Source organism: Trachymyrmex cornetzi, unplaced genomic scaffold (assembly GCF_001594075.2).
Source record: "Trachymyrmex cornetzi isolate Tcor2-1 unplaced genomic scaffold, Tcor1.1 scaffold579, whole genome shotgun sequence".
Lineage (NCBI taxonomy): Eukaryota > Metazoa > Arthropoda > Insecta > Hymenoptera > Formicidae > Trachymyrmex > Trachymyrmex cornetzi.
The window spans coordinates 967,988-990,083 of record NW_017299892.1 but is presented as its reverse complement, the minus strand read 5'-3'; the positions used below and the strand labels follow the sequence as shown (position 1 = coordinate 990,083).

Here is a 22,096-nt window from a genome sequence, read left to right as displayed (position 1 = left end):
TTTGTCTTCACGCGCAACAGAGTACGACTTTCCGCGCGGTCTTCTTAAAGCCGCGCGCGACAAAGGACACGATACTACCCAGCGTACTAGACTGTGATAATCTAAAGGGTGCCTCGAAGCGTTCATCTAAATTGATCAGTCGACCTCTACCAATTGCACAACGAATTTTTGTACATTCTTCTTGCCAGCTTCTTCTTCTCGCGCAAACGATCTACTTACTCCTCGTTTCCTTGCATTTATACGTTATAATTATATCCGTAACTTTCTCCTAAGAGCAATTACCGAGTAAGCTTCGCTTATTTCGTACTTCTCGTTTTCATAAGCTATCGATTATCTGCGCTTCTTCGCATGCTTCGGCGAGTACAATGACGGGGCAAAAGAGTTCAAGACTGCTTTTATGTTCCAAGGGACAAACCTTTCAAACGTGACATATTCGTCGATAAAAACTACCTTGGATCAATCTTTTTGATGTTACTTTCGAGCAATCTCGCGATAGTCAAACAACTAATGAAATATTCCGATCAAATCGCTTTCACTTCAAACGTCTTAAAATCTTAATGTTTTAGCTGAAAGTACCGCGGAGAATATGTCAAGTTCTTAAAGTTTGCTGCTTTCTTTAAGCGGTTAGCTTACGTTACACGCGAAATCAGACGTGCAGTGAAAACTTTGCGGCAAAGTAATAGGCGAAGGATACGTTCACCAGTGGCGGGAAGCGCTTTCAGGGGATTCTACGAGGAAGTGTAGGCGGCAAAAAGTGTATCGCAGTACACGAGGTAAGAGGTTTCGAAAGGGTAGAAGGCGGGTCGGCGTGCGACTGTGAAACCGCGCACGTTTATTTTCAGAGCAAAACGAAAAGCAGAGACTCGCGGTAGAGATTTGGCGCTGAATGGCGACAGAGGAATCGCGTGAGGCTTCATCCGGAAAAAATCCAGCGAGACGGATCACTAAATCCCTCGTCTTCTCGCAAAACGAGCTTGCGAACGTGTACGTACGATTCCCTCTGCGCGTCCTTCTTTTCGTTTCTTGGTTTTCATTTTCTTGGTTTTTTTTTTTTTTCGAGAACACTTTTTAGCCGGAAACCGCGCTGCGTTTTTCCGGAACGATTTACAATCTAGTACGCCGGAAGAATATCTAGACGGCCGAATCCTTGCCGACGAAGCCGGTCTTGGAGACAGACCTCTTGCCGTCAAAAGTGATGGAGGTCTCCCGGCGCAGTCCGGAATCGATGATCGGCGTGATCTTCTTTTCCTCCTTCAGCGGTTCCTTCTCGTCTCTGCAAAAGTGTCAATACAACATTTGACGGAGGACCGTGATTTCCGATGTCGGATTAACTTCTAATACCGGGCAGAAAAAAAAATTGGAAAAAAAGAGAGCATGTCCATATGTGGCGCGTGGTGCGACATCGAATACACACGTCAGGCATGCTGTCACTCGCAAAGTAAAAGAACTGTCGTAGTGAAAGAAGCTTCGAAGAACCGAATGCGTCTCTCTCTACGCGGGTCTATATGCCATATGCCATTTTCGATTCCGATAAATCCCGAGGAAGCCGCGTTTATTACGATTCTGGGGGAATTTCCTAACTAGTCCGTAAGCATTCAGAAAGTTGAACAGCGTTCAACTTTCTCAGCGTGCATATGCACAAAGTTTCGTAGAAGAATAAAAAGAATTTGCGTCCTATTTCTTACATTATAAATATTCTTATTATACTTCGAACAAAATTTTTTCGATTTTAAAATTATCTGACAAGGGGGAGCATCTCGATATGTACAACAAATTAATGAAAATTTTTTATATCAGTAAAAGTTGACATCATAAGATTTAAATTTAAAAAAAGGCAAAACCTTTTACAATCTATAGGTCGTAGGTTCCAAAAAATTTTTGGTATTATAGTACGTGGTAAAAGTTCTGAAACGAATAATATTTCAAAAAATATTGATTTATCTAAAAAATGTTTAAAACAAAAGTAATAGGGTTTAAAAAAAGTTACCAAGTGATTTTAAAAGAGAGATCCCAAAGTCAAATTAACATCTGTTTTTTTAAAACCTATTAATTTTGTTTCAAACATTTTTTTGATAAATCAATATTTTTAAAAATATTAATCATTCCAGAACTTTTACCACGCACTATAATACCAAATTCCTGGGAATCTATCATCTATACGGTCTTGTTTTTTTTTCTTAATTTACATTTTATATATGCTGTCACCTTTTACCGATATCAAAGATTTTCACTAATTTGTTGTACAAACCGAGATGGTCCCTTGTGAATTTAATAAATATGTATTTTTTTAAATATAACTTGTACTTTGTACATAATGCCCGCGTTTTTAAGAAATAAAACTTAAATGAAGTTGAATGAAATCTGTGGACATCGTTAAAAAAAATGCAAACCATTGAGCGGAAGTAATTTTCTTCATTTTTAGAAATAAAAAGTTTTTGGAGCATTTAATTGAGCCATTTTGAAATAATTATAAAATAATATAGAAATATTTAGAAATCGTACAAAATTCCTTTTTTTTTTGCGTAATAATATAAATTATGTCCATTTTCGTTAAAATCCAAAGAATCAATGTCTTACGTTTCTGTCTTTCTTCTGTGCGTCACGATAACTAACATGTGTTAATAATTTTCTCGTTACTTTATCATTTTACACCACTTCCACTCAAGGTAAACACCAAGTCGCTTATAATAAGCGTTTACTCGCAGTGCTATTTGTGCTTCGCAAAGCACAAAACTGGCAGGTCGAGAACAAGACTCGCATACTTGTTGCAACATTGTGCGGTGACGGAACGGACTAGAGAGAGAATTAAGGGCAAAGTGAGCGTTATTCCAAAGTGTATCGTGCATGCGGCATGGCCAAAGCTCAGGCGAGTACCCGCGAGCTCTATGCGCGTTACGAAATAGCACTAAAGCGTGTCCACTCGAAGGCAGTACTCAATGTGTGTGTACTAAAATTATTTAATAAATATATGTCGGGTTTATAAATAATATAAATAACAATTCATTCTCGAAACTAACTTCTTTATAAACGCAAATCATAAACAGGGAATTAAAGTATCTTCTTCTTTCAGATTTTTTTTTTCGTATAAAATATTACAAAATTCTTTCCATCTTTGTGACTTATTCACTGAATAAATCTAGAACAATAAAATAATTAGCAGAAATTAAAAAAATTTTTACGTTTATTAAAATTTCACCTCGAATTTCACCTTTTTCGTATTTTGCTAATGAAAAAGTAAAAAATGAAATGTGCGATCCATTATATGCTACACTCGTTAAAGTTATCCATAATCCGTCCGACGGTTGAAAGAGGGAGAGATATAATATGTACATTGCCTATGCGTAGCCACGAGTGGACACGGATGTCGGCGCAACGCAAAAGTGTAAAAGATAAATGTGTTGCAGGACGAGGGAGAGTGGTTGGCGGCACAACGAATGCGTCCAACGTGAATCGAACGTGTTTTCTCCCATGCTCATCAAATTCTGTTTGATGCGTATCGACGACTTCCCTTACAAGGACGGATCATCCCCGAACGTCGAGTCGGATGAGTTCAGCGATAGGTACCGTCGTCGCTTGGGGAAGTCAGGTAAGAAAAGTACGCAGAAAAAAAAAAAGAAAAAAAGAGGAGAGATCTCCGAGAGTTTTGAAAGAAAAGGAAAAAAAAAGTAGAGAAAAGTCATGCAAAGTGGAAAGCTGTGTCGGAGCCCCTTCGTGAGGGGCCATGCTTCTTACTGATTTCGCTTATACATCGTTTTCTCTCTTACATGGCAGTGTGTTTGACCAATCTAATGGTATTTTTTCCACTACTTGAGTCTTGGATGGCCGTGACCCCGGCGACATTGGCCATTTTTTGGTCGCAATACGGCAATGGAAACCGCCAACCGTAAAGACTACCGGTAAAGAAAAAAAAGAGAGAAATACGAGAGGAGTCAAAAGTGTTGTCTCTGTGTTTGCCGGCGGGCTACTCTCTAACATTTAATATCGCGACTCTACCACCGTCATCGCATCCACTATCGTCCTTTCTATCGCGCGAGACGCGATTATGCGAGGCTGAATTGCAGGCGTTCGCAGAATCGTGTAGATAACGTGAGAGAAATCTCTCTCTATGACTCGCGTTTAGATCTAATCAAATTATCGGCGAGAGGAAGAAGTAATACGAACTCGACGGTCAAGAAAGAGTGAAGACGGAAGAAACAAAAAAGACCGTACCGACGTGTGAACGAGAGTTCAATGACGGGTGCAAAGTTCGATAATATGATTAAGTAGCGCTAGACTTGCCAAAGCACAATGTAGAATACATATGTAATAATATAAACGAGATGCGGTAAAAACTGTAGAAGTATATCCAAAAAAGAGTATCCCATAATACATATATATTCAGAATACTGTTACGTGAATTACGAATATTCGGAAAAAGACTCACCTGCCGAGCTTCGTTTCTTCCTCGTCGACTGGTTTCCGTCGAGATCGTTCGCGCATATAGTTAATAATCCCTATAAAGCAAAAGAGAAACGTTACTGTGGCAAATTGTTAACAATCAAAATAAAAATGTTGCAATATTTTAATATTCATAGATTTACAAAATAATTATAATTTAATTTTTTATATCATCGTACGCGTTTGGAATATTTTTATGCGTTACTAAAAAGCTTTTATACGTGCTTTTAATATACAGCAATTAAATCCTAAATTTGTTCGTAGGTTTCAAAATTACGTACTTTTATAATTAAATTCCGAAATATAAATCAAATGTTATAGCCGCAATAATAAGTAATAACCAGAACTTTGTTATCGAATGGCGTAATCGGCAGATATAACTAATGCGTGATGAACGTAATTAATAATAATGCGAACGCAAATTGAATTTCGATATTTCCCCTTTATACTACAATAACGCGAGGGTATTTATCAATGATCTGTTCAAGCTGTACTTGATGATTTAACGCCTGGCTCACCTGTCTTGCGCACGCAACAGCAGATGGCATCGATGACGATAAAGATGACGAATATCGTCGCGAGGACAATGCCGATTATGGCTCCACTCGATATTAACGGGCCTTGATGCTGCAGCACGCTGGAATCTACACCTTGAAAGACGATAAAAGCACATCATTCTTAAACATATCCATCGTGATACTATATGTATACATATGTATATCGCAGACCGTTAGTGCAAAAGCGATACTGAACGATGTTTGGTGATGGTTAACAATCGTTGCATTTGAACGCGTACTTGGTGATATACATCGTGGAAGTGCTTGCGGAAGGATGCGATAAGACATGCTTGAGAAAACGTACTGGTATGTTTTTTTTTTCTGATCTAACAGAACCGTTATTGTAGAGAAAATTATTAAATATTTGATATAAAAAAATATATCAGTCGATTTTACGACGCAACGGTTACAATTTTGTGGCAAATTATACAGCTAGTAGTCTCCTGTTTAAGTTTGAAATACACGATTCTAGATATAATTGCAATAATTAATTAAAAATAATTGTTATGTGTTAATAAACTATTAGGTATTAAACAGTTACTTATTCAATATTAAACAGTGTTACTAACAGTATTATCGGTTATATTATTAATGCCAATATATTATTGGATAAACATATATTATATAATACAACGTTATATATATATATATATATATATATATATATAAAATACGAGATAAAATTCTGTCGATACGTCGATGCGGTAATTAAGATAATTACTTCTCGAGTATCGGTCGCGGTGTCGCATCACCAAACACGTTCCACGTACAATGATATTTTAGTTTCCTGAAAAGAAACAAGATCTCGGCGGGGTTGTGTGGGGGAAATGCGGCAAAAATCCGTCTTTATCAAAGGAGGAAACCAAAAACCAGAAGGCAACAACGACAAGACATACAAGTAGTGATTGTCAGTTAAGGAGACACAGAGTGTGCAAATGAGTGTGTGTATGTGTGCGTGTCATGTATTTTTTGTGTACGTGTGTGTGTGTTATACATCGGTTAATGGATCGCGATAATTAGCGCACTGCAGAGCGTAGAAGCGATAGAAGAGTCTCATTTCGCAACACCATACAACACGAGCTGTGCTAAAAAGCTCAAGGGAGGAGAAAGGAAAGAGGGGAGGAAAAAGCTCATTCACTAGCCTCCCACAATCGATGTTAGTTTCTACGCGCCACTAGTCTAAAAGTGCTACCTCCACACAAAAAGCCCCACCACTGTAAGTGCCTCGCATTTAGTTCTGTCTCACACATTCACTCATTCTCTGTCATTTCTCTCTCTCTCTCTCTCCTCTTCCCACATTCTCTCACTACCATCCAATCCTTAACAGAGCTCTCAACTACGTTAGTTAGCGGCCAACATCTTGCACTTGCTTGTACTTTAAGGGGATATTTACCGTTTTCGGTGACGCGCGTCGCTTCCCGTGGTTTATTTTTATCATAATTATAAAGTAAAGAGGCGATGTGTATAATGATAAGCGAAAAAATAAATAAGACCGCCGAAAAAGAAACCATCTCAAATTGCAAACGCGCGGCCAGAAGAACCTCTCAGCTGAGAGAGATATTCCCGGAAACGATCATCCCATCTCCATCCTCTTTTCGCTCGTCATTCCGTTCGGAAAATTCTTAAGCTCGGAAAATTGACAACTTCGGCACAGGATATACAATTTGAAGGTGGCTTCTCCGCTGGCTCGGATTTGTCCATCCGTATTGTTCTTTTTTTTCTCCTTAGACACTCACATATATTTTTTTTTTTTACGTCGTTCCGTTGTATTTACAATATTGAATGTTTCGCACAGGAAAGAACGAGTTATACGAGTTTATCCTCCTCATAAATACGAACATATTAGGCACTAGGCTAGTACATATCCTTAGACGTATGTAAATGTTTTATCTATCTATCTATGTATACTCTTTATATATACGTTTGTACATATACGTGTATGTATATATATATATGTATGTATCATGTTGCGTGTATGTGTGTCTGCGTGTATCTGTAGTGTGTAAATATATACCCTTCGGAAGATACGAGCGGAGTCCACGGTACCATAATAAAAGATAAAAAAAGAAAGAAAAAGACCGGAGAAGAATACAAGGGGATTGCTACGCGCTATCATCGAATGTCTCGTAAAAGTAACCGGAGCGACAACGGATACCGAACGACCACGTTGAAGTTCGATTTCGCATTCCGATCTATTTTCGGTCCGTGTCGTAACGTGCCTAGCTCCGAGTCGGAGCTATTATTTCTTAAACCTGGACAATCCGTGTACCTTCTGCAACCCGAAGTAAATTCAGCGGCACGTATATATCCTTTTCTTCTACCTTCACCCGAAAAAAACTGTGCCGACATATAAAGAAAAAAAATTAAAAGGTACATTACAGTTTTTACTAATATACTCTCATTTCCGTAAGCGGCTTAAGTATTTTCTTTCTCCGACGCAAAACTAATTCTGTTTATAGAGATTCTGTTTAATGTGCCGGAAAAAACTCTCTCAAATCCGAACCTTATTATGATTAAATAAAATAACAGAATAGAAAAGACTAAAAGGGCCGCAAAAAATACTAATGCATTGGCGGAAGGCTTTTCCGAATGCAGAGAGACGGCCGTTTATTATTTTATTAACCGAGTTACACACTAAAACGCGATTTTGTACACAAACCTTTAGGCACTCGACATCTTTTTATCAATATTTCAACATTAAATGTATCATTAAACCCTCCTATTATCAAGAGAATAATAAAATCGTTGATTACTAAATTTAATTTTATGCAAACAAATATCTTCATGTTTCTCGTCGAGTAATATTGACGTACGTATTTCGAGAGATAAAATGACATAGCGGCAAAAATTTTATTAAATAATTTCAACACAATATTATATATGGAAAGATTATTTTGTAGAGTGATTTTAGTATGCTTTTCCACAGTGGAAGGATTAAAATAACACCGTTTCACCGCGCAGATTCGAGGACCTGGTACTGCGAAATCGCGCGAAAACCATGCAACGTCCATCGGAAATAGATCACGGAGAGTATCGTGCTTATGTTTTTACATTTCTCGCCCTCTCATCGTTCCAGTCCTCCGGTTCATCCTCTCGACGGAGTTCTCTTTAACGCAGCGGCTATTTATAAACGACGTGGCGACGCCCGGAGGTTCCACGAACGGATTCGCATTCGCGAGCAGACCTATTTGACTTTTCTACGTTTTCCTTGTTTCTATCTCCCCAACGAAGTCGCGTGGTTACTAGAGAATGGACCCGGCACATCAGCCAGCGCAAACAACCCGGCTCTCTCCTCCTCTCTCGAGCGATTCATTTGTACGCGCGCGGAGAGATTATCTCTGTAACGAGAAACACTCCAGCTGCTGCTTACTGCTGTTGGGAAACTTCTTGCTTAAACACAGACACGTTCAGATTGTACGTATATTTGACGTGTATTATTTCGGCGTTTCTCGGGAAATGTTTCAGGAAATGCGGTACCTAATATACGCAACCTTCAAGTATTAAAAGTAACAAAGGCAAAAGAAAAGACGCGTTTTAGGAATTTTAGCTAAATAAAAAATCAAGAAATATAAATTTTAGAAACTTCTCGGATTAAAATATTATTTTTAAAAACTGATTGATTTTATAAACGGAAAATCGTTATTTGTATATCTATAATTTATAGAATTATTCCATTGTACGACAGCGTTTTCTTCCCGCAAGATGAATTCTGTATAATCGTACACAATCGTATCGTATAAAGTGAATGAATTGGAATAATCCCGCATTCCCCGCTAATTGATTCCGTCCGCAATCGCGTCCTCGAGATGATGATGCCGGTGCTCGAAGCGTCCGGGTGAAAGCAAACGCTCGCGCAGACAATGAGTCGTTGCCGAATCGAGCATTTATACGCTCGCAATTTATCCGGACGGCGCAGTTCGCGCGCGGGGGGGATCGATCCTCGAGTACAAAACACAAAGCCGCCTTGATTTCCCGGCAGAGAGACAATTCTGGCCGCGGCGCAAGAATCGAGGATCGATTGATCCTGGCAGATTGCAGGAGGGTCGGTCGCGTGCGTCTCTCTGGTTTGAGGCTCTCCGCAAACACGCCCGTCTATGTTCTAGGCGGAAAGGGGGGGAAGGGGGAAGGAACGAATAGTGCACGTTCGCGTAATTAGTCCGTGCGAATCGCGACACGTCGAACAATCGCGAATAAAGAGCCGTTTGTTCGTGACTGTAGCTCGTATTCCTGCGTGGGGCACTTTAACGACGTTAAATTACTATCCGTTCTGAATTACTGTATCCTTTCGGTACGAAGAAACTACACAATGGTCCGTATTCTTGTCACGAATTTGTTGCTGAATTTCACTGTCTAATTTTGACGCTGTGAAGAAATCGGTAACGTTGCGAATGAATTAAGATTGGAAGGCGATGTTAATACGAAATTAAAATAGAACAGCGAATTTAATGCGAAATGCATAAAGTGCAAAATTAATTCAAGTTAAATATGGGTAAATGGTTAAATACAGGCGAGAGACTTTACGGTTCTTTCTTGATATTGATGAAAATGAACTGGACTTTGACAGAATCATGTTACTCTGTTCGAGTAAGAGGAACAACGGAAGACCGTATCTTTAGCGAAACGATGGACTGAATCGATACCGTGGTCTGTTCGTTGCAATTTCACGAATCCTTTTATCGAGACAAAGTGCGAATTTCGAGGGATTTCGTTTGGCCAGTTCCAGTTACAATCGTTCTGGAGCTTTCCAGGAAGCCGCCCGGTGATTTCCGCCAGAAAGGAGGAAAACTCATTGGAGGCAGATTCGAGACGGATGGAAAACCATTTCGACGATCGTCCCCTTCGAATCGTTTTCTTCTACCATCGCGTCTGCTTCTCGACATTGTCTTTATCATCGGTTTAAAGCCTTCCGCCTCTCTCCGCGCTTGTCTTTTATCGGTTTAAAGCATCTTCTGAAAGAGACTTTGTTCGCGCATCCACGCTTTCTTCCACTAATTCCGCTTTGTGACGTTTACGAAATTACGTTGGAGTTTATAGTTACGGGAGGTAAAACAGGAGGTAAAACGACAACGTCTTATTATATACACTTGCGTGTACAAGACGTTGTCGTTTTCCCGTCGATTGAATCCGGTCGAGTTTTTACGGTTGTAAACGGAAGTAAGGAGCTTATTTTCCGTCAGGGTTTATCTATCACGATATTTAATCACACCTGTGGCTAAAAGTCTCAATGTTGGCTTTATAATATTATCAACGCGGCGATAAGTATCGATATCTTGAAACCGGATTAATCAATATCATTCCATCGCTCGAAAAATAGAAGAGCGGGAAAAAGAAATCGGATAAGAATTAAGAAATTCAACTACACGTATGATGAAACTTACTTCTGATCTTAGATCCGATATTTTCTTTTCATTTTTTTTCTCTCGAGACCCAGGATGTTATTGGTTATTCCAGTTCCGAGGGAATACATTTGCGGGAAAAGTTACTGTTTTTGTAACCGGTATTCGTATAAGATTTGCAGACGTGTTTGTTTTCCATAAATTCGCGATAGTATGCCCTGTGTGCCTCAGTCTCGATAAAACTTTGTTGCGAATGTCGAAGAATATCTCGGGCCACTATAATATTACCAATTCGTAATATTATTCAATGTAATCGATAATTAAGATCTCGTTATTCTTACGCTATGTTCGGTTATGTATATCTATGTCACATTCTTACCATATCAAATTTTAATAACAGATTTTTTATGGACATATATAAAATCGATTTTTTATTAAAAAATTTTTACACAAAACCTTTCAGATTTTTCATCAATATTAAATGTCTCGGCCATTTATTTTGAAATACAATCTCTGCCGAAATTGAATTTTAAATAAACAGAAAAATAAAGTAGCTCTTGAGAATCAGTTTATTTTAATTTAGAACTGTTAGAGAGCCTCAATTCATAAAATTTCATTTTTCAATCATAAATTCATAAAACCATGCTATCATTGAAATTCTCATAATGAAAAATCGAAATTGTTAAAAAAAAGTCTGTCATCAAAATCCAATATGCTGTCATCGTATTAAATGCCGTGAACGAGTTCTCCACGTTCTCCGCGTTCTCCACCTAAACGGGGGCGGCGTGTATGGAATGGGAGCATCGCCGATGAGGCTCGGCGTGACGCATCGCTAAGTTAAAAAAAAAAATAAGAAGGGGAGTAATGATAACAAAGCGCATGCCATGCGTTGTGGACTAATATCTAAGAACCCAGGCATTGCGAACAGACATAAAAGAGACGTAAAAAGATTTAGGTCGAAGACCTCGTCACATCGAGATCGATCGTCGGTGTTTTCGCGTGAGCCTCGCGGGGGAGGCGATCAATGTGTATGTGTACATGCGTGTGTATATATGTGTGTGTGTGCGTGTGTGTGTACAGGCACTTGAGGTAAAAGACCGCCCGTTCCGGATACGACCAGGCCTTCGAGATCGAACCGCGCTCCTTTTGTAGTCTCTTATTCAGGAATCGAAACCGTGTAATTTCGCCAAGTTCAATTTTCGACGTGAAAGAACAGTAAGGGAAAATGTACCTTACACTAATCGTCCCGCTGTTCTGGTCGGAATAACTACGTCGCGAAACGGGAGACTGAATAAATGGGAAAATTCATTCAATGAACTCTCTCGACGTTGAAGTTATAATTGTGGCTTTTAATTTCTGTAACTTCTAGTTAGAGAGTTTATAATTTTAACCGCTTTTTCATTTTTTTTATCATTAAAAAATTGTTTTGCAAATCTAATATTCTAATTTATTATGGAATATTGCTGGTTTTAACAATTTACTTGAGTATTTCAATTGCTCTGCTCGATGTTCAAGAACGGTTTACGTATCTTTTCGCATCAAAATCCAAAACTAGTCAAAATTAGACCGATCTCGATTCCTTATCTCATCGCCCGAGATTAGTGATTAATCACGACAGTGGTTACTAGTGATAATTACGGCGGTGATGGCGGCTACTGCCGGTAGCGGCGGTTATGAATACGTAAGAGCTACGGCGATAATAAATTTATAATTATATTGTAAATATGTGTAATAAGAATCATATAAATCGTAATGATCGCAACACACAGATCATGCGCACACTAAACATGTATTTCAAAAACTAGTCAAGCGAAACTAATGACTGAATAAATTTCCCAAAAAAAAAATAAAGATTACAAAAAGTAGATAAACAAATTGAAGGCAAGAGAGGAGAGAAAAATCAGACGCAATTTTCAAAAATTAACCCAACTAAAATATTAATTGGCAGTCGTGTGAGAGTCATCGTATTTCGGATTTTGTTTCGCGATTAGTCGTAGAACCCAACCGTAGAATTACGAATCACGATAAATGCTAAGATTTCCACTCCAAATAAACAATTCTTTATAAAGAATTATAACAATTTTGTATCTTATTATTGCATAAAAATACACAGGAATATATTGCATGTAAAACACAGCAATTTAGATGATAACAATTTACTACTATTATCCTGTGAAAAAATGCGAAAAAAATTGTCTCCAAGATATACCAATTTCATTACTCGCGCGTTACGATTTCTTTATTCATTTTTCCTCATGATCAGATCTATGTTTGCATTGGATATAGTCGGGTTCTAGGATTAAAGTTCCTGGATCTTGTGTGCGTGACGCGACTTCGCGAGGAGTTCCGCTGGCTCGTGTGAAATTCTTTGCCTCGTAAAAGAACATCGCACGAACGCGAATTGTGGATATAAGTGTCGACTTTTACGAAGGAGGAAAATGTCCCAATTCTCAAGGCCTCAATAAAAACGGATTTTTTTTCGTAAAGGCAAATTCCGTCGTTTTTATGTTGTATAACTTTATCAATTTTTTGTTCCGATTGCTATGATGAATCTGCGAATATCCAAATACTTTCATCGACCGCATTTGTTTAATGGCTCTATTATTCTTCTCCCTCCCTTTTGTTCGTCAATCAATCTTCGTAATTAAGAATGTTCGTAATTAAGATCTTATAAAAATCAGATCGCAAAAGACGTGAAAAAAGTTTCATCTAAAAATATTTTGGACGTATACTGATCGGCAAACTCAGTAAACAGCTCCGATGCACCAAACTGTACGTATTCTACGGAACACGATTGTTACATTCGTATTCGTGCGTGATTTACGAGTCGCCACGATTCTAATCGCGACTATTCGTTCCCTTAATATCGATTATATAATATCCTTCCTCTTGGTCGATAAACTTTGCGCGTGAATATAGTAGACAATTCAGGGCAGTAGTACTCTTACGGTCACTATCTTATAGTCTCGCACTCGTATAGTCGTAGCTCTATCCGATATAACTCGTTAATTTATTCTCGAACCAACCTATATGTAGGGAAGCACATTCTTCTTTTATCTATCGATATAACACATACCATACAAAAGTTCGTAAACTGCAAAAGTTGACGAAGCGTAGTCGTGACTTATCTTAAATCTTTTTAAAAGTGCATAAATCTGACTTTAATTAAGAAACGAAAATTATAACACGCGAAATAATTGTTACAGCACATTCGTTTTGGTTACGTCAATTCTCTTGCACGCCTTGTTCTCGAGGCGGTGCGAGGGAATATATATTATCGTTGCGCACTGCGATACCCGTCTCTCTTACAGAAATTACCAAAGTACAGCCTTAACTTATACATGAGAAAGAAAAATGAAAATAAACATATCAGTACGTTTATACTAACACGCAGTGAGCATTCAACAAATAATACGTATAAATACAGTTCGCATAACGACTTTTCACGTTGTTCCTTCTTAAAAGAAACTCACTTGAACGCCATAATCTTTACTCTCGGAATGTACCGGCGAACGTATCAATTTATTCTTCGTTGTCGATCGTTTACTGCTAAATGGATATATAAATGAACAGATACTATCGTGTACAATTGTCCCGCGATTAACTTTCGCCGCGTCGTGTCTCGCACGAAACCATTTTAACGGAAAACGCTTTCGTATCCGAGATGCCTAGGTAATTCGATCAGATTCGAACGAAACACGAGTCGCAGGAAATCACGAAAGAGGATGTGTGTTATATTAGTGGAGCGTATGTGTCACTTTCGTCCATCGTGGTGTCTCGCTTGTACTGTCGGCCTCGCGAATTCGCCTCGCTTCCTATCGCGTGCGTTCACGACGGAGGGAGGATTAGAGCGCGAGGAGCAAATATCCCTGACGGCGACTCTAAATGGCTAGAGATAGGAGCATTACTGCTGCGGTAATGGCGACGCCGGTCTTGCAAGTATCACCAGCATTACTGTAGTCCACAGTGATGCCCGTAGATTCTGAATGGATAAAAAGGCTCTGTGTAATAAAAAAGATCTTCCCCGCTTCAAGTATGTCGTCGTCGAGTAAAATATTTCTTTATGTCTTTACAAGCCCGCCGACGGTCACCGGGTAGCTTTAGCTAGCTGGTGTCTTGCGCAGGGTCAAGGGATCTGAGGACTTGTTCAAATCCTGTAATCTCGATTAACGCCAGAAGGGCCGGGGGCTTGGTACTTTTATCAAAATAACTTTCCATTCCGCGTAAAATAGAAGGCAAGTTATACAATATGTATAAAAAATCGCAATCGCGATACCAAAATTTATATTGCAAATACATGTATATATATATTAACGTAATATTTATATCAACATAGTTTATTCCTATAAAAACGTACGTTACATCTAAAAACGAAAGTGTAAAGTATTAAACACATTTTACTTAAAACGAATGGTGTTATAGCCATTTAGGCCTTTCTGACGATTACAAGATCGTTTCCGCCGTCGACAGAACCAATTAGAAAAGTTATTGAGAAAAAATCAATAAAAAAAAAAAGATAGTTTAACTGAGTGGAAACCTCCTAGACGAGGAAACGAAAGACCTCAAATAACCCTTTTCCCTCCCCCTTGAATGAACAAAAATAGGGGCGACAAACTGACAAACGATTTGAAGAGATCGCGAAGAAAAAAATATTCAGTGCAGTAGCTTCGTGCACATATATATTTCAAAGGGAATTAAATATATCTCGAGTGGAAATCATTACGAAAAATGTAGATACGTCATGACAATAATTATATTGGATCGTAGGAACACCGAAAATTAATTGCGAAGGGCCACTAACTTACCTCTAGCCGTTCTAATCTTGACGTATCCAGATTTGCCGTAGCCCATCACGTTGTGAGCCTGCAGCTCGACTATGTAGAAAGTATCGTATTTCAAGTCCTTGAGGAACTGCCTCGTCCTGCTTTGGGATTTGACATCTATCGATTGACAGGTTTCCTGCAACACTTCCCACTCGCCAGCGACACGTACTATCTGGCAGTACTTGATCAGGTACTTGTCTATGGGTTCGCCATTGTCGGGCGGCGTCACCCAGCTGAGCTCATATTGATGACTGTACGGAGACAGCTCGTATTCATTGCCTGGCGTGGCCAGAATTCTCGGATCTTTCGGTACCGTTCTACCGGGTGTGATTTCTCGATGGAAGTTACCAAAGTTACCCAGACCGACCTCATTTCTCCCGGCGAATCGGAAGTCGTAGGGCGTCTGCGGTTTCAAACCCTCGATGACGTACAGAGAACCTAGAGGGCATTGTTTACGTGACGTTTAACTACATGTTAATTTACGTAAAGAAAAATACAAGCTAAGAAAATAATTAAAATTATAGCATAACTTGACTTTAGTGTATAACTTTATAATGTACGTTTTATATAAAATAATTTTTTATCGATTCTATTCCGTAAATATAAATGACTTGTAAATAAATATCATTACAAATTATAATTAGATTTCTTTATTTTTTCAGACTTTATATCCTCTATAAACAAAATTTAAATTTTGTGTTGTCTAATTAATTCATTATGTACATATTTACGAGCAAAATATCACAGTAAATGATCTCAAATATATTTGGGTTGATTAATTCGTTAATTTAAATAAGATTACTTTTTTGTGTAAATTCGTTAAATATAGACATTCTTGCGAAAATATTAAGATCTTAACTTTTTTGCCGAGTTCATTAAAATTACAAGAATACATATAAGACTTACCGATAGACCACGTCTTATTCTTCGCGTTTTGCCAGGTATGCAACTCCTCTTTGTACTGTACAGTAATAGTGGTGATAGGCAAATCTGGATGTACGGGAACTGCCAGATCGAATCTTATCGTAGTGGCGGTAACTTCAGCCATCTTGACGCTCAAGAGCTCGCCGGGTTTCGCCGCTTCCCTCAGCTCCATCAAACGCTCCCGCGTGCCGTGAGTATTCATAGCGATGCATTTATAATGCGTGTAATATCTCCGGTCGATCGGTCTTATTTGGAGATTGGAAATCGGCCCATTACCAAACTGCTGGATAAAAGCATCGTTTTCGATCTTTTGCTCATGCAAAGTCCAGCGTATTGTCGCGTTCGGTATGCTCTCAGCTTTACAAGTGAGATTAATTGGTTTCGATTCCCAGGACCAGGTGACGTTCCGCATGGTGGGGGAGAAGGAGGGCGGAAATTCTACAGTCAAATGACCATTCATGTAGGCGACGCCGCCAGTATTTTCCGCCACACATTCGTACAGGCCATCGTTATCAGTGAGAACGTCAGTGATTGATAGAATGCCAATAGTCACGTCGCTAGACATGTCTGGTTCGTTCCTCACGATGATCCGGTCATCTTCCGACTGAGCGCCATCCGCGTATGGCTTGTCGAGGGTGAATTTTCTGAAGCTCACCTTGGGTGGTGGCCGACCGAAGGCCTTACATTGGATTTCCACGCTTTTGCCCTCCACCACGGTCTTGTTCAAGAACTCCATAATTTTCGGTTTGATGATTACGTTTATTTGGGTGGTGGCAGTAGCGATACCTGCGGCGTTTGTTGCCATGCATTGATACTCACCCGAATCTTCGCGCTTCACATTTGTGATAGTAAGTATACCCGAGACCGGATCGACACCGAAGCGATCGGTAATGGACAGATTCTGTTGGGTTAAAGACTTAACCCACGTGATTGCTGGTTTTGGTTTACCAGTACCATTACATCTAATGTCTGCGTTTTCGCCTTCGATAACGTCTATTGGTTTCGTAAACTCAGTGATCGCAGGTCGTATGTGTACCTAATAAGAATTAACAGTTATTGATAAAAAAAATTTTTAAGAAAAAATACACAGATTTAAATCTTTAAGCAAATATATATGATTTCTAAAAATTATTAGCAATTAAAAAATATATTAACGAATTTATGGCGCGTTAATAGAAATTAAATTAAAAGTTATAATATTGTTATAATAAAACCGTTACAGTATGACAAATAATGAACATAACAAACAAATGTAATATAATAATTATTCAATTCATAGAAAATGTTTATAAGTTTCTGAAATAATTTACGATAATTTTTAAATCAATGCAATTTAATGAAGATATTAATTGTAGTACCTCAACGCGAATAGGTCGCTCTTGCAATTCTCCTGTGGTCTGTACCGATGCCCGACATATATATACACCATCGTCGGCCTCTTGGACATTCTTGATCTTCAAGGAATAAGTGTTTATGATATAGTGATCGTTCGTTTGGATCACATTTCCATTGAAAAGCCAATCAACCGAAGGCGATGGCCTAGCGCGTACTTGACAATGAATATCGAAGTCTTCGCCAAGAATAGGATACTGATTTGGCGGTGCATTCTCCCACGTGATCGCAACTATTAATCACAAATCGGAAATTTGTTTGGAAAAATATTGCGACATATACATATATCAATCTCTCGAAAGAAAAAACGTGTGTATTGTTTAACTAATTTCAAATCTATTTATAATTAATAAAAACTGATAATTTTACTGTATACCTTACAATTAGATATATGTATAATTTATCTGTTTGCCAAAAATATTAACTAGAACAAAATATCCATTATTTGATATTCTATATCTGCCTTATTAAAAAGTTATACACGATTTCCATGACATTTTAATCAAAAAAATTCTTTGATCATTTCATCGTGATATTAATTAAGTACTGTTCGATGTACCTCGTTGAGGGATATTTTATTCTATATTGGGATAAGTTCATTTAAAATTAAAATGCGATAAGGCTTTTTAATTCTATACTCACCAATAGTACCGATTGTCACAGATTTGCTTAAATGCATATTACGTGCATAAATCCCTTTGCATGTGTACCTCCCACCCTGTTGCTCCTCAAGGGAATTAAAGTATAGGGACAGTCTTCCATCTTGGTGCCATTCGGTGTATCTGGTTGGCTTAGGGTTAGGGTTAATAACCCCTTTTTGGCTGTGGAGAATAACATCACAATTTGCAAAATGATTCGCAATATCGGTTAAAGCACACCAAATTGATGGTAATGATCAATGACATCGCATGACGATATTGCGTTTATACACGTTCTTCGTGAATGACGCGAGAATGACGTGTAAACGACAACGAGATGCATTCACATGACCTCATATTATTCAACGTTGCATAGTATGGCATAGAGCGTATCGACGTATGATGCGAGTATAGGTATATATGATATGATGTATTCAAGCAATTTCCATATAGTATATCGGGCGATGAGATGCCGGATGTAATATCGCATGGCGTCGACTATAAAGGTTACGAATATGGATTCTGCGGATTAAGAAGATAGCTAGAAGTGATAGGATCAAAAGCGTAGCTGCTGTGAGATCGCGTTTCCGACTTCGGAAAATGGAAAATTATCAAAACAAATTTTTATATTTCGAATAAATATGGGAAATTAGGGAAATATTATAAACATCCAAAAATTACTTTATGTTATCGTGAAGCAGCTATATTATGACAATCACATAAACATAAATACAACAATGATGATTGGCATAAAAAATCTTTAAAAAATAATACGATATTATCACGACAGCAATGGCAGTCTGTCAATTATAAAGAGCGAAAAGTCCCGATAAAAATTTTTATATGTATATAGGTTTTTTTTAAATAAATGGCACGTGAATATTTCTGGTTCGATTTGTCTCTACATATCGATTCTCGTAACAGCCTGTATTAATGTAATATGGAGAACATATAATTGAGTGGCGCAAATTGCTCGAATCGGGGTGATTTTGTCCGGGAATGTCACACACGGTACTCTTGACGACGAATGTACTTAATTATGCAAATCGTACTCGGGGATCGAGTAATCGTGCAAACACGCGACACGACGAATCAGTTACTAGGGTTAACGTTCGTTAGATTATTTGATCGCTGGATTAAATACTTCGCAGTATGAGCGACACGCGGTACATATATTAGCTGTTAACGATATCGACAGACTTGCATGAATAAAGACATAAATATTGCAGATGAGGATAAAATAATGTTTGCGAGTGTGCACAGAATTGCGCCATTATGGAGTTGCTTAATTACTGCTGAGGCACACAATCACGTATACATGCGCAATGCCCTAGAAATATTGTGTTTCATTTTTAATCCTGTGAGCTCGAGCAGTTTAATTATAAAGCTAGTTAACATCCAAAACTAGAGAGCTTGAGCAAATAAATTTTCAGGAACGTATATAAACATAAAAAAATTTAAACAAATGATTTTACACATTTTATTTTGAAACTATAAGTTAAAAAATTAGGTAGATAATTTAACTTTTATGTACTCAATATGCTAAAAATTTATGTATCTTCAAAATCGATTTTTTCTTTCTCTTGCAATAAATGAAATCGAATTTGAATTTTATTAACAGAGAAATTAAAAAAAAAAAAAACAATGTGGTTCTAGGTTACTCGATATGCGTCAACGTGTAAACGAAAAATTCGTTACACGCATTTTTTTTCCGGCCAACGAATTTCCTCGTTTCGATGTATGCGGGCGCTCAATAAGTCAGATTTAGTACGACCGACCGTTCGAAACTTTTCCGGCTTAACGAGCAATAGCCGGTTCGCGAACTGCAATCGGTTCGCGTTGCAGCAATTAAGAGCTCCATGGCGCGGACTGCGGAAAACGTGGTTACATCGTGGGAAAATGATTGTATCGAACTCGGGGGCGAAGTGACGGGTGAATGTACCCGCAAATGAGAAAGGTGGAAACAGGGAGAGGAGCAGCGAACGAACGAGCACTACTATGGTTGCATGTTTAGGTCTTCAACAATAGGTTTTATACTCGCCTTTCGAGCGGTAAGACAGCGTATCTGTGTATGCATTACAAGTGACAGAAATTTGTGAATTAGTATTACAACGAACTTCCCTGTTTATGTTTAATGTGTATTTTACTGTTAAATTAAATATTTTTTGTACTTTTCCGATTGTAATTTGTGCTCTCTATGGAGATTTATAATTTATGTCATAAATAATTATTAAAATTTACGATTAATGATTAAAATTGACGAATAGAGACAAATGACGTGTATAATTAATATTAAATTGTAACATTTTACTCTTAATCGAAAGAAAACGCCCCGTTTCAAAATTATTTTAATAATTCATTAGGTTCATTACATTTTACTTCTCAATTCAAATAAATTTCGCAAGTATTTTAACGAAGCACGACATGAAATGCATTATTCTCTGTAATTGATTAATACATCAATTCATGTATAAATATCAACGATACGAAAGGAAAAGTGTCTAGATTCATAAATTATGATTCTTATAATTGCTTGTAACAATTCTTCAAAAAATGATCATATCACTAGCGGCGTTGCAGCTGATACCTCCGATTAATTAAACTGTCATCTTGTCAATACCTAATTGTAATATAGATAGAGAAGCGCCGGTGACTTGATCACTTTTGAGTCATCTTGAAAATATTATTTCTATAAGCAAAAAAGAAGAAGGGATTGTCGGTATGGTAATCGACTTACTTGAGAGACTCAATCACGCGATCCGATGGATCGAACCATTGCATCTCAGAGATAAGTGACGGATCCTCTACCTTCGGTTTACACGTGAGGATGATGCTGGAGCCAATCGGCTTTGTCTGCGTCTCGCCGTTTGGTAAAATTTCCAAGTACGGATTAGCTGCGTTCGCATAAGCTGCAAAACAAGAAAAAATCACGAATGTTATTATGCTGACAAGAAAGATGAGTGTGTGCGTATATACATGTTTTGCATGCGAAACGATCGCAGTCGCTAGGGACCGATGGAAAATACTGGTTTCAATAATGATATAGTTAACGGCGTATTATAATGATCATCCTAATAATTATACCTGTAATTTATTTTTTGCATTAATGCAAAAAAATACAAGAGCGGACACTTATCTTAAATATGCGACTTTTAGTTACAAAAACATTGCTTTAAATCTTTAAAGCTTCTATAATTTAGAATTGAATACATATTCTAATTTATCGTCATAATTGTATGTGAAAAATTATGTCAAAGTAGATAATAAACCGTCGAGTTTATCATATTTTTCAGTCGATTACGTGTTGATTATAAGTTTAGTTAAATTTGAATTCCTTTCTCTTCTAGAATATCAAAACACTTAATATTTTTTTTTTATGTATATATACCATATCAATTAAAAAGTATATAATAATGAAAAAAATAATTATTTACTAATATTTCCAAGCTTCCAGACATTGTTTCAAAGGAAGAGAATAAAATTCAGACAGAGCTAAAAACCGGCCTTACGACTCTTTCTTTTTTGTCGAATTAAATTCATTACAACATACTGAGCAAATAAAGATTAATCTGTACATTGTTTCTTAAGATCATACAATTTGAAACAACTCCCCAGAAAGGGATAATCCCGCGTGGTTACAATCTCTCTTACCCACACGAGTGGGCCGAGGCGACACCGCCTCCGGCAGCGGGGGTGGCGGCGGCGCCGTCATCACATAAATGCACAACACGGAGAGGCAGATCGGCGACGTCTCGACGCTCATGGTTCGCGTAGCGCAACAGAAAGCGCCTTTAGGGACCGAGATGCGTACGCGAACTATGACAACGGTATGCGAGCGTCGGCGGAATGCAGGCGTGCGCGACGGGTGCCTTCGGCGTCAACACGACGCGACTCGGCGTAGTGGCAGGCATAACAGGAAGCGGGAATTGAGCTAATTAATTGCGGCGAGCGAAAGTGCGGAATTGCCCTAACTGGGAAACGTTCCGTGA

At 38.1% G+C, this 22,096-nt stretch overlaps 1 protein-coding gene across 3 annotated transcripts in view; it reads right to left on the bottom strand.

The window, feature by feature from the left end:
- Fas2 (neural cell adhesion molecule fasciclin 2) overlaps nucleotides 1-22,096 on the bottom strand; it is a 93,149-nt gene continuing 71,053 nt past the window's right edge. The window contains exons 2-10 of one of the 3 annotated variants that reach the window (XM_018515525.1): nucleotides 20,845-21,016; nucleotides 18,112-18,290; nucleotides 17,436-17,701; nucleotides 16,060-17,113; nucleotides 15,136-15,591; nucleotides 4,956-5,087; nucleotides 4,424-4,493; nucleotides 3,765-3,890; nucleotides 1-1,273 (exon numbers count right to left, since the gene is read on the bottom strand). In XM_018515525.1, coding sequence (XP_018371027.1) covers nucleotides 1,132-1,273; nucleotides 3,765-3,890; nucleotides 4,424-4,493; nucleotides 4,956-5,087; nucleotides 15,136-15,591; nucleotides 16,060-17,113; nucleotides 17,436-17,701; nucleotides 18,112-18,290; nucleotides 20,845-21,016 — 2,597 coding nt within the window. In that variant the 3' untranslated portion in view covers nucleotides 1-1,131. Of the gene's footprint in view, nucleotides 1,274-3,764; nucleotides 3,891-4,423; nucleotides 4,494-4,955; nucleotides 5,088-12,225; nucleotides 14,313-15,135; nucleotides 15,592-16,059; nucleotides 17,114-17,435; nucleotides 17,702-18,111; nucleotides 18,291-20,844; nucleotides 21,017-22,096 lie in introns of those variants that run through there. The other 2 variants (XM_018515526.1, XM_018515527.1) reach the window with 2 other exon arrangements.